The following is a 14,572-nucleotide window of genomic DNA, read 5'->3' as shown; positions in this document are numbered from 1 at the left end:
GCCCCCCGGTGGTCGCGGCGCGAAGCCACCCCCTCGCCTCCCTCGTAGCATGGAGGAAAGTTAGGCGCACGTGTGTTGCGCGTCTCAGCCACTGGGGAGCAGGACCGCGTGCGCAGAGATGCGCTCTGATAAGAAATCGAAACCTAGAAACGCGTTCAAATTCAGTGTTTTTACGGAACGTCGTAATATGCTGCCCCTGCGCTATATCCGTCTAAAAAGAGTTGATTTAATGGTTTTCGATGACGCTGACCAAGTTTATATTGGGAACCATATCTCTATTTGTAATAATTGAAAAGTTGATTAACGAATTATAAATTATTCGCCGACTGATCGTTACGAGTAGCCCCCTATACTATGTCCCCCTGGTGGTATAACTCACCTCTACAATCGGCATAAGTGTAACTTTCACGGCTTTTTTTTTAAACAAATCAGTTAACTTAAAAAAAAAACTATATACTGTAGGGGAACTACGTTTTTATGTTTTAGTAGAATGTTTGCAACCCGGCCTAGAATATAGCGCCGCGAGAGCTTACACAACGCAATACTTTCAAGCTAAATTTAAAGGCTTGCATAGCAGTTGCTAGTGATCTTCTATTCATGTCGCTATCTAGATAAAATATCAATTTATTATCCAGTGCTTATGTTCATCTTTGCTTCTTTTATAAGCAGAGCTGCAAGGGGGAAACAGTAGCAGAAGTGACCGGCGACCGGAGCGGAAAAAATGCGACACGCGGCGCTGTTGTTCCTGAGCTCGCCGATACCGAGAGTGTCAGTCACGTTGCATGTTTCAACGCGGGGCAGTAAGCAGCCCATCCTAAAGCCCGCCTTTTAACAGCTATCTTATCCCTCAATTTTCTGGCGACCACCACCGCGTTGAAACATGCAACGTGACCGGCACTCTCGGTATCGGCGAGCTCAGGAACAACAGCGCCGCGTGTCTCGATTTTGCCGCTCCGCTCATCGGCCACGTGTGCTACTCTTTTTCTGTTGCAGGAGTACGTCCAGTACGTTTGCGACGAGTAGACTTGAGATACACATTGTTCACGTCGGGTTGGCTTAATCACGCACTACAGCCGCGCTCGTTTCGCGACGCAAGAGGAACCGCGTGATAAAAGAGCAACTCGGCAGCCAAAAAAATGCCAGTTTCTTTTTTTTTTTTTTTTTTGAGGGGGGGGGGGTATTGCGTTATTTGATATGTGGCAGGAGATACAGCGCAGCGCAAGCTAAAAAAACAGCGGTGAACCGTCAGCTGTAGTGAATCGTCGGTTCCTTGAAGCCCGCGGATCCGCCCTCCCTCCCCCACTTCGCCCCGCAACCAGAATGGAATGTAAAAGAGCTTGTTGTTGGGCTAGTTGGTGTTGACTGTATTGAACCATGGTTAAAAGCGCTAAAAAGACGTATTCAAGATAGAAGCGCCTGTGTTTGTCTTCCATCTTGCGTACGCCTTTTTAGCGATTTTAACCATGGTTCAATCCAAAATGGAATGTCTGTGCGACGCTTTTTTCAAAGTGGACTCTTCCGGAATGAACAGTTGACCTTGTTTTCCGGATCGATTGCTTCGTTCCTTCGCCGAATCGTCATTTCGGTGTCATTTCTTGCGCGGGGCCATGTTTCTTGATAAACGCGTGTTCCCGCAAGCCGGTAGGAGTCTCGATGTTGACGGACGAAAACGTGTGTCGGAAGCATTCGCTCGTCGCCATTCAGTGCTCTCTTTTCGACTGGATATGCTGTTCTGCTTTACTCAGAACTTAAATAAACGCCGCACGGATTATCTTTCGTTTCATAGTACGTGCTCTTTAATTCAAGAGTATACGTTGCTCGCGGAGGTGACGGGGGCAGGAACCTAAAGAAAGGGTCGACCCGAAGAAAGCAGCGATCTTACAGCTAAATAATCACGCAAAAAAAAAAAAAAAAAAAACAAGGTTACGACGATGCATTTTCCGTGCGCACTACTTGTCATTAAAGTCAAAGCAAGTAAGCAGGCGAGCTGGTTAAGGGTAGATATAGTTTGGTGTCTGTCTGTCCGTTTTTTGTTCCCTCGCTCCTGGATTACAATGTCTACTTGTCATGCAGCAAGCAACGCGAAGAAAGTGGTCGTACCTGCCCTGCCAGTGATAAATCGCCACCTGTACTTATCGCAGGAGCAAGGTTTCATCCAACATAAAATCCGCGATCTTGAAGCGAAGTGGGCACATACGGCGTGATTCTCGCAAGACACACGCCACGCAATAATTTTCTATAGGCGTGTAAAGAAAATTGATTGGTTCCTAGTATTTAGAGTAAGGGCCATAAAATTTTCTATAGACGGGTAAAGAGAATTTATTGGTTCCCAGCCTTTAGACTCGGGCCATAGCATTTTCTATAGGCGGGTAAAGAACATTTATTGGGGCCTAGTCTTTAGACTCGGGGCCATAGCATTTTCTATAGGGGGAAAAGAAACTTTAATGGTTCACAGTCTTTAGACACGGGGCCATAGAACTTTCTTAAGGCGGGTAAAGAAACATTAATAATTCCCAGGCTTTAGACACAGGGTGATAGGTTTTTCTATACTTGGCTGTAGCTGCATTTATGAATTTCTATGGCCGACCATAGAAGGCCATTGGGGGAGATAGCCTGCCATAAAATTTTTCATAGACGACCATAGACCATTTTTGTATGGGTTACTTTGACCAAACAACCGAAGTGAAGAAATCGTTTTATGATTCCGCTCGTAGACCCTCGTAGACCCTCTTCTAGTGATATAAACGTGCTGCGCAGAAGCGTGCGCAAAAGACTATAATCCGTACAATATTAATTTTCAGCCATATGTATCTGGAATAAGAAATGTTTGTTTTGCGATGTTTTCTGTTCCACGCTAGACCCTCCTCCAAAGTCGGCGACAACGGCTGTCTGCCATTGCTTGCTGACATACTCTGAGCATAGATTGGATATGAGGGTGACGTCAGAGTTCGGCGTCAACTCGGGTCCAATCGCGCGCATCGTGTCCAAGCAATGGAGACCGCCAATGCCGCCTCGTGGAATCTTAAAAAGGATCCTTTGCGCAGTTCATTTATTTCTAAGATCTACAGGGTGTTTCGCAAAAAGTGGAGAAATTTGACATTGCGAAAACTACACGTCGCAAAAAAAAAATGCTTGCGTCGTTTTGGTTGTGGTCCAGAAGCCTATTTAAGAAAACTATTAAAGTCCGGGATAAATAGATTGTTAAGTATCTTCGGGTAATTAACTTTTTAATATTGTGATTAAGGACATGGTTTTGATTAACAAAACTGCTTCATATCAGTGAAAATGACTAAATCAACAAATTGCAGAACGATAGAAGGCACGCGAAGCATTTTACGGCTTTCTGAAAAACCGCACAAATTCGACGGGTTTTTAAGTTTCGGTTTGCAATCGGAGGGCATCTCGACCCCGATGGCACCGCGCCCTGTGGAGAAATGGTGCAATCAACCTCTGCTGCGCTGTCCTCACGCAGCGCATTAAAGGCAGGTTGCACAATTTCTCCATGGGGCGCGATGCCGTCGGAGTCGAGATGCGGTCCGATTGCAAACCGAAATTTAAAAACCCGTCGAATTTGTGCGGTTTTTCAGAGAGCACCAAAATGCTTCGCTTCCCTCTATCGTTCTGCGATTTGTTGATTTAGTGTTTTTTGATTATGCTGAGCAATTGTTTAATTGAAATCATGTCTTTAAACACAATATTAAAAAAGTTAAACACGCAAAAACAATGAACACCCTAATTATCCCGGACTTTAATACTTTTCCTAAATAGGCCCCTGGCTCAGGAACAAAACGACAGAAGCCTTTTGTGTTGCGACGCATAGTTTTCGCAGTATCAAATTTGTCCATTTTTCGTGAAACACCCTGTATATTGCACGGAGCATCCAGGAAAGGCGCCATCTCTTTACCTTGTCCGCGCAGGAGGCCGCCTTGCGTTTTCCACCTTCTCCCGGAATGGACGGGGTCCGAGCACCGCCTCCAGGAGGACGACGAAAACCTTGCATGTGCAACTCTTCGTCGTGAGGCTGGGCATACTTCACGTGGTATTGGCCATCGATGCGATGTGTTTTCAAGGCTGCACTGCACTCAGGAAGGTCGCATATAAAAGTGGCCCCATTGCAACCATATGTGGAACGCGTGAACCTATGTCCTCCATGCGTCGTCTTGACGACGCCATTACTCATTTTTATGATGTTCACCGTTGGATTGGTAAGGGCCCGCGAAGCGGCCGCGGAACACTTATCTATGTTGCCGCCAGTCGAGTTGGTGTGTGCAGCAGGCTCGATGGACGCCGTCGAAGTGGACGCAGAGGACGCCATTGCAGTGCCGTTAACCAGATTGCTCCGGATGCGCGCTCCGAGTTCCACGTGATCTAGTGGTCACACCAGGATATGCGTCCTGTAAAAACGACGCCGTGAGATTCACCGGAAAAGCTAGAAAACCAGAGCTGCGAAAAGATAAGCGAGTATTTAGTAGTAGCTACAGTTTAAAGGGGAGATGCAACAATTTTGTACTTTCAGTAGATACCGCTTAGAGTTATCCCCCGACAGTTACAACCTACAAAGCTCTCGTAGTGTTTTCTTTCTCCACATAATAGCAGTCGCAGAAAAAAATACGCAAAAAAATTTCGCACTTCTGTGCAAATCCACAGTATACAGAGTGATAGCGGCGATGTCACGGCGAAGCCGTCGGGTATCAGCGTCGCGTTCATGCACAGTAGGGTGTGTGAACAAAGGCTTTTTGAAACAAAATAGAAAACAGACCTTCTAGTATCGAAAGATTTTGTTTCTTTTCTGCTCCAGAGCGTGTAAAAGCGCTTCTTTCTGCACGAGCTTTTGGCATTCACAGTGCTACAACGACATTTCGTTATAGGCCATTTGTCTTCCAGAGGACGCTTGCAATGGGCAACGCGTACTACAAAAACCCCATATATTAAACGGGTTGTTAACTGTGTGGCCTAGCTGGGGCTCAGTAACGTCTGTGTTTCGCACGCAGCTGGCCCCTGCGAGCAGCTGGCGATCTTTTTCGATGATTTCGCAACGTCGACGACGGGCGCCTTAAAGCCCTGTCACACTGAGGCAACAGTTTGACAACTCTATTCGGCAAAACGGGAAAGTCGTGTTGCCGGCGACCCTGTCACATCGCGGCAACAACAACAGTCGGGCAACATGCTGCTACCGCCCGGCAACCGTGTTGCCAGATTTTTTATACGACAACCCTGTCACACCGCGCTGACGGCGAGGACAACACGGGGAACACTCCGCCATCTTGATTGTTTACCTACGTTCGTGTGCGACGAGGAATCGCTGGAAATATGACTCTACAAAGTGCAAGTGCGTTCGAAGGGCCGGAAATTACCACAGTACGACTTCAACCAGTGACTGCGATTAGAAAACTTGACACGGAGAGTATTTTCCGCTCTTTATTTTATCGAAATGTTCTTCATTCGTTGAGAAAGCAGATTGCCCTAACTGAGGAAAGTGACATAGTTGATATATTTTCGGTATTTACGCCACCATATGAAGTGTTTCTGTCCAGTTCTTTCATGCAATTCGTATGTCTACTGGAAAATTGAGGTAGGACCGGCAGTACCCCAAAGCGTCTTTTGTAGCGTGGTGTTGAGCTGAACTGACAGTGCTTCAAAACTGCGACACCGACACATTCGGCCTTCATAACAATTGGTGGAATAAATATTTTTCAACGCTGCCTATTTGCCTACCGCCTGCTATATGATCGCTTTATTCCCCCAAAACGTCCTGTGTATTTTGAAGACAAATCAGGTGTCTGGTAGCGGCTGTTTCCAAGTTCCAAGCATCAACAATCAACATCAGAATGGTCGTTTTAATGCTTCGATTTTTTAATATTCGGTTTTCTGGATTCTTTTTATCATACTTTATCAGCGGGTGAGTAGGCATACCAGTTTATTTTACTATTAGTAATGTGAGCTGGTCTCCGGGCAGTTCTAATTTCAAAACTAGTCTGAACGTTTAGCTGTGACCATTTCCGTAACTACGCAGCAAAAACATTACTCGCAAATATTTTAGCTGCACGCCAGCCCTAATTATTGTTAATTAACGTTTTACAAGCCTTTATTTGAGTAACAGGTTATTGATAGGGGACTAGCTCAACCATCGAAGCTATATATGTTGTCGCTCAGCCAGCGATCAGGGCAATACACGTTGTCCGACACAAGTTGCTGCTGTTTTTGTTGCTGAAAGCTGTCATACCGAGGCAACATTTTAGTTGTCGTCCATGTTGTCGTGCTGGTGCCGCGATGTGACAGGTTTGTCGGACAACATGGGGAGCCAGCAATAAGTTGCCCAACTGTTGGACAACGTGTTGTGTTGCTGTTGCCGTCGTGTTGCCTTAGTGTTACAGGGCCTTTACAACGCCAACTACAACATTAACGACTAGGACATCAACACAACAACAACGGACATCATTTCCGAAGGCAAAAAGTCCATAGCCGCTATCGCTGTGAAAGGAACAGCGCTCACCCTCTCAACTCGCAGCCACCAGCGGCCACGTGATCTGGAGCCGATTAACTTCCGCTAATGTTTAAAGAAGGGCGATCAAAAAGTTTTTCAGCGTGGCAGAAGATTCCGGCTCTTTACATTTTTTCCACCTCCCCTTTCCTGCTTTTTTTTCCTCCTTGCTTTTCACGTCCTTCTCGCACGAGTGCTAATGGGCTTACCGGCCCCCGGACACAATCTTTGGAACTTTTCAAGGTTCTCTGCTTCATTCCCAAACAACAGGGATTAGTCTGGCACGCTGGATATAAGCTCGGTTTTCTCTCTTTTTTTTGTACGCTTTTTCTGCAGCTCTAAAACACACTCAAATACTTCCGCATGTGGACACAACGTTACAACACCGCATATTTATCTCGAGTGAATGGAACTTGAACATCACAGCGGAAGGCAAAAAAAAAAAAAAGGTGGGTATTTTTCTGAACTTTGAGCTCTACCCAGAGAGCTAAAAATTGGTCGTTCTAACAACGGCACACTGAAGAGTGATTGTATCGATATTTTGTTTTCTTGTTCAGAGTAATAATCATTAGTAAATACAACTCGACAATATTACAGTAAGAGGGCAAACCATATATAATTAGTTGAATTTCGACAATATAATCACACATCGAAATGAACACGGCCTTGCCATTTCTTTCGCGTAATATATGTGTTCGTACTACAGGTGTTTTCTAGAGTAACGGTCGCCTTGTTGAAGCAACTAAGAAGAGTAAAAAGCAAACTTCCATGAAATGTGAATTTGTTTATAGTATATTTCATGTGTATTCAGCCGTTGAAAAAACTATCTTCGTGGTCAACAAATGTAACTGAAAACTCGACAGGCGACAGACAGATATATTGCGAATCAGCAAAGAGAGCGGGAAAGACGGTGATTGAATCGCAAAATCACAATTTTCTTCGGAAAAAATAGTCCAACTAGCAATAATAGCATATTATGCCATATATCAAACGACAGCAGGTATTTCGAAGTTTTCATTCTCTTCTGTTTCCATTTGTTCGCAGATTGGGAAATGAAATGCCCAGATTGCCTCTGCAGCCCTTGCATAAATTTTAGAGTAAGAGTGGGCAAAAGCCACGACCATCTCCAAAAAAAAAAACAGAATTTCGGAAGATGTACTACCGTACGTTTTGGGGCTGCTTGGCTAATTGAGGCGTCTGGCGTTGCCCGGCCTGCCTAGAAAAGAAGCTGAACAACGGCCAGCTCAACCTCATCACCAAGCGGGAAATCCTGCCGAAATATGTCCTTGAACACGTGCGAGATCTGCACCCGAACCCAGCCGGGAATCGCTACATGGGACACAAGTGAGAATAGGGGACATTGATTGGTCAGTGCACATGTAGCTTTTACTGTGAAATTCAAAATAACACAGAGGAAGGTCATCGCCAAACCCATGTGTGACCGAACTACTGCCTGTAAACCCATTGAGAGTTTTTGCATGCCATATTACGGCTCCCGGAATGCTCGTAGAATGTGAACTGACGTATTCTTAAATCCCTGTCTTGACATGGTGGGAAGCCCTGAGTAGCGAATTTTGAGCAAAGTTGCCGATTTAAAGTACTCCACTCATGATTGCACAGACAGGTCCCTCATCACGGAGATGGCATCAAGAATTATCATTTTGAGGCCAACAGATCGTTACAATTAATTCCTAATTAATATATGAAACAAACTAGAAAAAGAGTGTGGCTTGGGAAATTCGGAAATTCTTGAATATAGTCTAGCGGGCTAACTCGCTACTAGTACTGAAAGAAACAAATGCAGAGCTCTGTTGTGTTATTTATAGTGTTAGCAAACATCTTCCGAGATTTGCAGCATTTTAATACAAGCCTAATAAATTAAATGTTTAGGACCAATTACCCAACATTTTAAATGTTTTAAGAGCTGAAATGTCACTTGGAAAGTTTTAGAGCTCCTTACGAAACACCCGAATCAGCTGTTTTGCAACGTGATACGGCTCGTATGGGTTTCTTCTTACCAGTAATAAAGCTTTTGAAACATGAAAGAATACCCCGTGATAAAGCGCTTGCCCCATCATAGCCTCAATTTCCAATGTCCCGGATTTTTTTATAGGCCAAAAAAAAAAAGCCCACAAGGCGCATGCCCCATGCTTTATTTGTATCACAAGAAAACGGCCCTCTGTTTTAAATACAGCGTTTTTTTAACCTACTAGATATTAAAAAAAACCATCAAAATTAACGCAATTGCGGTTTGTGCATGTCAGCTATACGGCCAAGCGAAGACTATGTAAAACAAAAAAGCCACAAATAACCGACTGAATACCTAAATTTTACTAATGACCTTTTTAATTATTAAAGAAAACGCAATAGTTTATTTAGAAAGTTGTTAAGCATACTCGAAAGCCACCAAACAGTCCATTCTTAAAAAGATGAAACGCGCGTGCACTGTTATACGGCGTCCTGAAAAACCTCCTAACTTGGGCGCGAAAATATAGTTCTGATTTGGTGTGGCCTCCATCTCCGCTTGGCGGGGACCTACGCCATGAAGCCTAAAGGCCCGTTCACACTCTTGCGACTGCTTGCAACCTCTTAAACCTGGGTTCCTTAAAACTTCTTAAACCAGAGAACACACTGGCGCCATCTATTGGGAAGCAGTGTAAACTCGGCGGTCCGGCATATTTTTTTTTATTTCTCGCGCAATATCCTTTCTTTTTTGGCTCGAAAAACTTTTGTCAATGTTATAAACGAGCCTTTCTATGGGTATTACGCACATTTGACCTCGGAAATCCCGCAAAACCTTCGCTTTTGTGAAATGCAGTTCTAGGGTCACCGCATAGATGGCGCCACAATGTCAGTGTGTCCCCTCATTCTAGAAACATTTAAGAAGTTGTAAGAGATCTCGTCTCTCTCAGTCGTACTCGGTCGCAAGAGTGTGAACGGGCCTTAAGCGATAAATCATGCGCATCGCTGTGACAACGCCACCGTAGAAGGGGCGAGATAAGAAGGCTTAGCTCCTCTTGCGAGGAGCGCGGCGGCCGAAAATATTGCGGTAACACGATTCGCGTCCAAATTAGGTTTTTTAGGACGCAGTGAACAACTTCACGCGCGTTACAGATCTTTAAAAAATAATGATTTGGAGTTTTTGATGACTACAAATAAAGCACAAACCGCAATTTGTCTAACTCTGACGTCTTTTTGGAAAAAATGTCTAGTCGTTCAACAAGTCACCCTTTATAAACACGATTGTAAAGCAGTTCTTTTACGACCAGCAACATCATTACGGCACGGAAGGAGACGTTGACTACAGATCATACATAGCCACCGCTTTTTTCATACGAGAATAAGCAAACATTTTATCCCAAATAAAATAAATTTAGGATTCACCCAATTCGGCCTGTTTACTTTATTCAAATTTATATTTGATTTGATTACACTTATTTTGTAAACGCACACGCCTACTTTATTCCATAATAAGCTACAGGTGACAATTACACTGTTCTTCGTTGTGTAAGGTTATTGACAATTTATTAACAAATTTTTAACAACCGAAGCTCTACGATTACGCAGTCGAGGCGCATTATTCAAGATTGTTCTGAGCTATCATACAGAAACAATTTCTCAAGCTTCTTTGCTGTTTGGGGCCTTACCTACACGCAGTACCAATAATAAAGACAAGACCTTACAGAGGAGACCACCTTCATCGACACGACGCGCAAACACGATGTGAAGCGTGTAGTGCGTACGTTGGAAAAAAGATGCCGGTGAGCGAACCATAGCGTCTAACGTCTCCGAGCGTCACACAGAGTCATGCTGCGCCTCACAAAGTCACTTGGGTCGTATATCAGTAAGTGACCGTAGATGAATTACCAAAAATACAAAATTATGAAATGGAGAAAATGAATCTCTAGCTAAAATCGTGCCTATCACGTTTGAGAGAGAAAAGAAAAAAGAAAACGATTTTAATTTGGTCATGCATTAAGATGTCCCTGCATCGAAATATCCGCGCACCGAAAAGTCTCAGACCGAAAAGTTTCTGCAGCAAAACGTCCGTACACCAAAATGTCTGTGCACCGACAAGTCCGCACCGAAATAACCTGCAGTAAAACGTTCTGTACCGAAAAGTGCTAAACCCACCACGGATGGGATCCCCCGTCACCTCTGCCGGTACACGCACCATAATGATTCAGAACCACTGGTCTATGGAACACGATCCCTAAGATACCGAAAAACGCCGCTCGTACTTCCCGTTGTCGCCATGAATTCGCCTAAAACACGAAAGATGGTATATTAGATATTTATAACAAAATTGATACTTCAATGACTACTTCTTTGAACAGAACAAGTTATTTGTGTTCTCACAACCGCAAGAATCGTTCTCCAAACCCATGCTAAAAAAAGTCAATCGAACTCGTTGGGAAGAGCAAGTGCCAAGCTCGCTCAAAACAGCTCTTCGGGTGGTTCAGCTCCTTGTCGCGGGTGTGACGGTTGGCTTATGGATAATCGTTTCAAATTCTTCAAGCTTTGATTTCCGCCACACCAACTTGCACAAAAATAAAATAAAACAGTCGCAAAAAAAAAAAAAACGGAAAAGGTTGAGAAGGAAACAAGAGGCGATTTCCTCCTTTCACAGTGGCGAGAAGGAAAGTGAGGGTCGGGTTCCTTCTCTCTGCTTGCGGGCCGGCCTTTAAGCTCGGAGTGAGCAATCGGTTATGTATAGAGCACATTTCGAATGAAAGAAGTTGACAAATGACGGGCAGGAGTAAACTGTCATTAGTATGTGCTCAAGCTCGTGCCATGGGAAAGCGGCTAGCTTGTGCTTGCGCCTTCTAAAAATCTGTTTCGATTAAAACATATCGCCCTTTGAGGAGCTTTATCACATCCATATATGCAGTCGGGCTCATTAAGCCTGTAGTTTAAGTAAGGCGTAATTGTGGAATCTTTGAAAATATTTTTCAGGAAATGTTCCCTGAATGTAACGATGCCACGTTCCGAGGAGATTGAAAGGATGTCCCTGCATAATTTTGCAACATTTGAAGGAAGTTGCAGAAGTTCTTAGGTATAATAAATTTCTGCTGGTCTCCCTTTAATGGCGGCCTTACAAACAATATATTACAATATCTGTTTGTAGTTCCCAATCTATATTACCTAACTGTGAATAAAACCTAAAAGGAATAAAAATATTTTTTTTTCTAGAAAATCAATTCCAAACTTGCTAGTTTTTCGAAATATTCGATCTTAATTGAGGCACATGTTGCGCAATATATATTTTGCGCAAAATATTCAAATTATACTTAAAGAAAGAATATAATTGTAGCTTTACGGTGAAGTTTCGGTGATGAACTTTCAAGATGATACCAGTGACTCATCCTCTTTCCTTGTTTACTGTTGGTATGCCCCTGAAATTAGTCTTTGTGAGCGCACCCAGATACTGGCCTTGAAGGAGCTCTGCTTTTCAACTCCTTCTTTCTTTCCTCTCTCACCCTAAGCTAAAAGTATTGCAGAAGGTGCGCACTCGCCGGATCAATAAACCATCGACCTTTTATCGCTCGACTCCGCTCTTTGTGCGCATGTAACGGAAGGAGCGTAATCACGTGGTTTGACGGATCAAGCATTAGCCGTTACCAATCCCGGAATGCCTGCTTGCAGGCCTAGTTTCGTGTGTGGTTCGGCCCGCGGGGCTGCTGTGGATTTCGCTTCTATGGTAAATAATATCTCGATCGAAAAGTCCTACCCGTATGTCGGCAACAAGCGATTTCTTCAAAGAAGCCCAAGACATTCTTGTGATGCATCCAGTGTTTGGTTCAGCAAACGACAGCTCGTCTTACATCGTGGTGAATCTTCACAGATTTCCTCTTTCTCGGTTTTCTGCTTGAGTCATTGTTCCCCAGTGCCCGTGTCGACATATATCCGGGATTACATCTTTCAAGTCCGGTATTTTCAACCTAAGTGCGCTGCAACCTACTCGCCGGCAATTGACCGTTCTGCAGTGTCTATCTCCTGGCAGCCAGGAGAATAATTTCCCCGAAATTCTGCCGCAGTCGCCTGCCGTTAGCTGTCTGAAATCATGTGACAACTGCAGGTAAAATAGTGACTTTCTTATACTCCCTTTTTTTCTTAAAAACACGTTTCATGGACACCTTTCCGTGGATGCACGTTTCCTGGACACACCTCTCGTCAACACTCGTTACGCGAATTGCACGCAGCAGGGACATTTCGTCGCGCCTGTATTCCCGAGGCGCGTGTTCACGGACCCAGCCCACCTGTCCGCGCCACTTCTTGGCGAGTCTGCAGCAACTCATTACAAACAAAAAAAAAAAAAAAATTTTTTTTTTATTTATGAAACATCCCGTGTTGATAAGACGAACTGTCGATGACACATCATTCGATCAACTGATTGCAGCGCCAATGAGTGGCGACTGCCAGTGAAATTTCGCGGAAAACGTTTACTGGCTGCCGGTATACCAGACGCTACCCAGACATTACCTTTGGTTCTTGTTTGCTTTCCAATCTTCTCAGTTCTATACCATTTTAGTAGTCCCCTGTTACATATTACAGACTGCTTAGTTTGTAAGTTTACACATAGTCCAGAATGGATTATGTGTAATAAACTTCTAGAAGATTTGAAAACGATCCTTTGTGTCTGTTTGCCTGCCCTTTTGCAAACAGCTGGGTGAGTGCTTTTTTGTTGTTGAAGGGTTTGCTCCATGTTTGAAATGGGTTTATAAAGTTCGAAACGTCTTAAATGAGTTTGATATGTCCAACCTTCTTTTATGTTTAAATACAAGGTTGTTTTTCTAAGATGTACAGTGACAACAAATAAATTGTTTCACATTTCATACGATTGCGGTAAAAAGAAAAACTACAGGCAACTATAGCACGATGGTAAAGAAACCCACAGGACGAGCAATAGAAGAAGCTACAGTAAACCACAGAGGGAGCGGTAGACGGCAAAAGAAACCATAGGAAAAGCCATAGACTGTTATAGCACGGTGTCTAAAAAGATATATAGAAAAAGCACGGAGCTCTCTATAGCAGACCATACAAGAAGCCATAGGCGGCTACATAAACTATAGGAAAAGCCAGAGGCAGCTATAGCACGGAGTCTAAAATTATCCGAAAAGAAAGCCAAAGAGACCTATAGGGCAGACCTTACTAGAAGCTATAAACGGCTAAAGAAGCTATAGACGACATCTTTTCTAAAAAGACCCATAGAGTAAACCATACACAATTCTATAGCATTCCATTAAAAAAGCTATAGACAGCCATAGGGGAGACCATAGGAGAAGTTATAGACAACCATAGAAGCGGCTACAGCTAATTGGGCCAATCTTCTACAGCCGGTCATACAAAGGATTTTCCATAGCCGACCATAGACCATTTTTGTATCGGACCGGTCCGAAAACGCTCTTCCCGGCGGGCACGCCGACCGGCGCTCTCGCCAGGACGGGGGAAAATGGCTGTGTGAATGGGGCCTCGTTATGCTGGTTAGCGAGCTTTAAGTTCCATCGAGACGCCTCGCACGATGGAGTATAAGACTGCGAGGTGACCATGGTAAGAGGTGACCGTAGTCTACAAGTCAGGACGAAAGCACAACGACGCCGATTGCCTGTTCAGAGTCCCCGTCGAGTGAGCTAGCGGCTGCGCCAAAGAAAACGTGCGCGCATTGATCGACAACTAGGAGGGACTGGGGGGTACGATTCTCCGAGGCTTCTCATCTGACCTGCCAACATCCGCCGTCCGGCATGGAATTCTCTACAAAGAGAACTTCGAGGACAGCAACTCGACGTGCCTTTTGGTAATTCCTACTAGCCTTCAAGAAGATTCAAGCCTGCCACGACAACCCGGCATCTAGTCACCTTAGCTAGCAGGTCTCTCGCAAGGAGTCAAGAGAAGTACTACTGCCCCAATCTCCCGAAGACTGTCCACCTCTACACACGATCATGCCATGGGTGTCAGCGACGGAAAACACCACCGACGAAGCTGGCAGGCCTCCTAAAGCCGATCGCACCCCCTACTGCACCGTTCCAACAGATTGGAATAGATCTACTTGGACCTTTTTAGCCGTTGATGAGGGAAACTGTTGGATAATCG

At 44.4% G+C, this 14,572-nt stretch overlaps 1 protein-coding gene across 1 annotated transcript in view; it reads right to left on the bottom strand.

Annotated features, from left to right (window-relative positions):
- LOC8037051 overlaps positions 1-14,572 on the bottom strand; it is a 104,328-nt gene that overhangs the window by 72,012 nt on the left and 17,744 nt on the right. The window contains exon 2 of the mRNA XM_029975013.4: positions 3,905-4,394. Coding sequence (XP_029830873.3) covers positions 3,905-4,315 — 411 coding nt within the window. The 5' untranslated portion in view covers positions 4,316-4,394. The remainder of the gene's footprint in view (positions 1-3,904; positions 4,395-14,572) is intronic.

Source organism: Ixodes scapularis, unplaced genomic scaffold (assembly GCF_016920785.2).
Source record: "Ixodes scapularis isolate PalLabHiFi unplaced genomic scaffold, ASM1692078v2 PGA_scaffold12__126_contigs__length_90152505, whole genome shotgun sequence".
In the NCBI taxonomy this organism is placed as follows: Eukaryota; Metazoa; Arthropoda; class Arachnida; order Ixodida; family Ixodidae; genus Ixodes; species Ixodes scapularis.
Note: the sequence above shows the minus strand (reverse complement) of the source record. Positions and strands in the feature narration are given on the sequence as shown.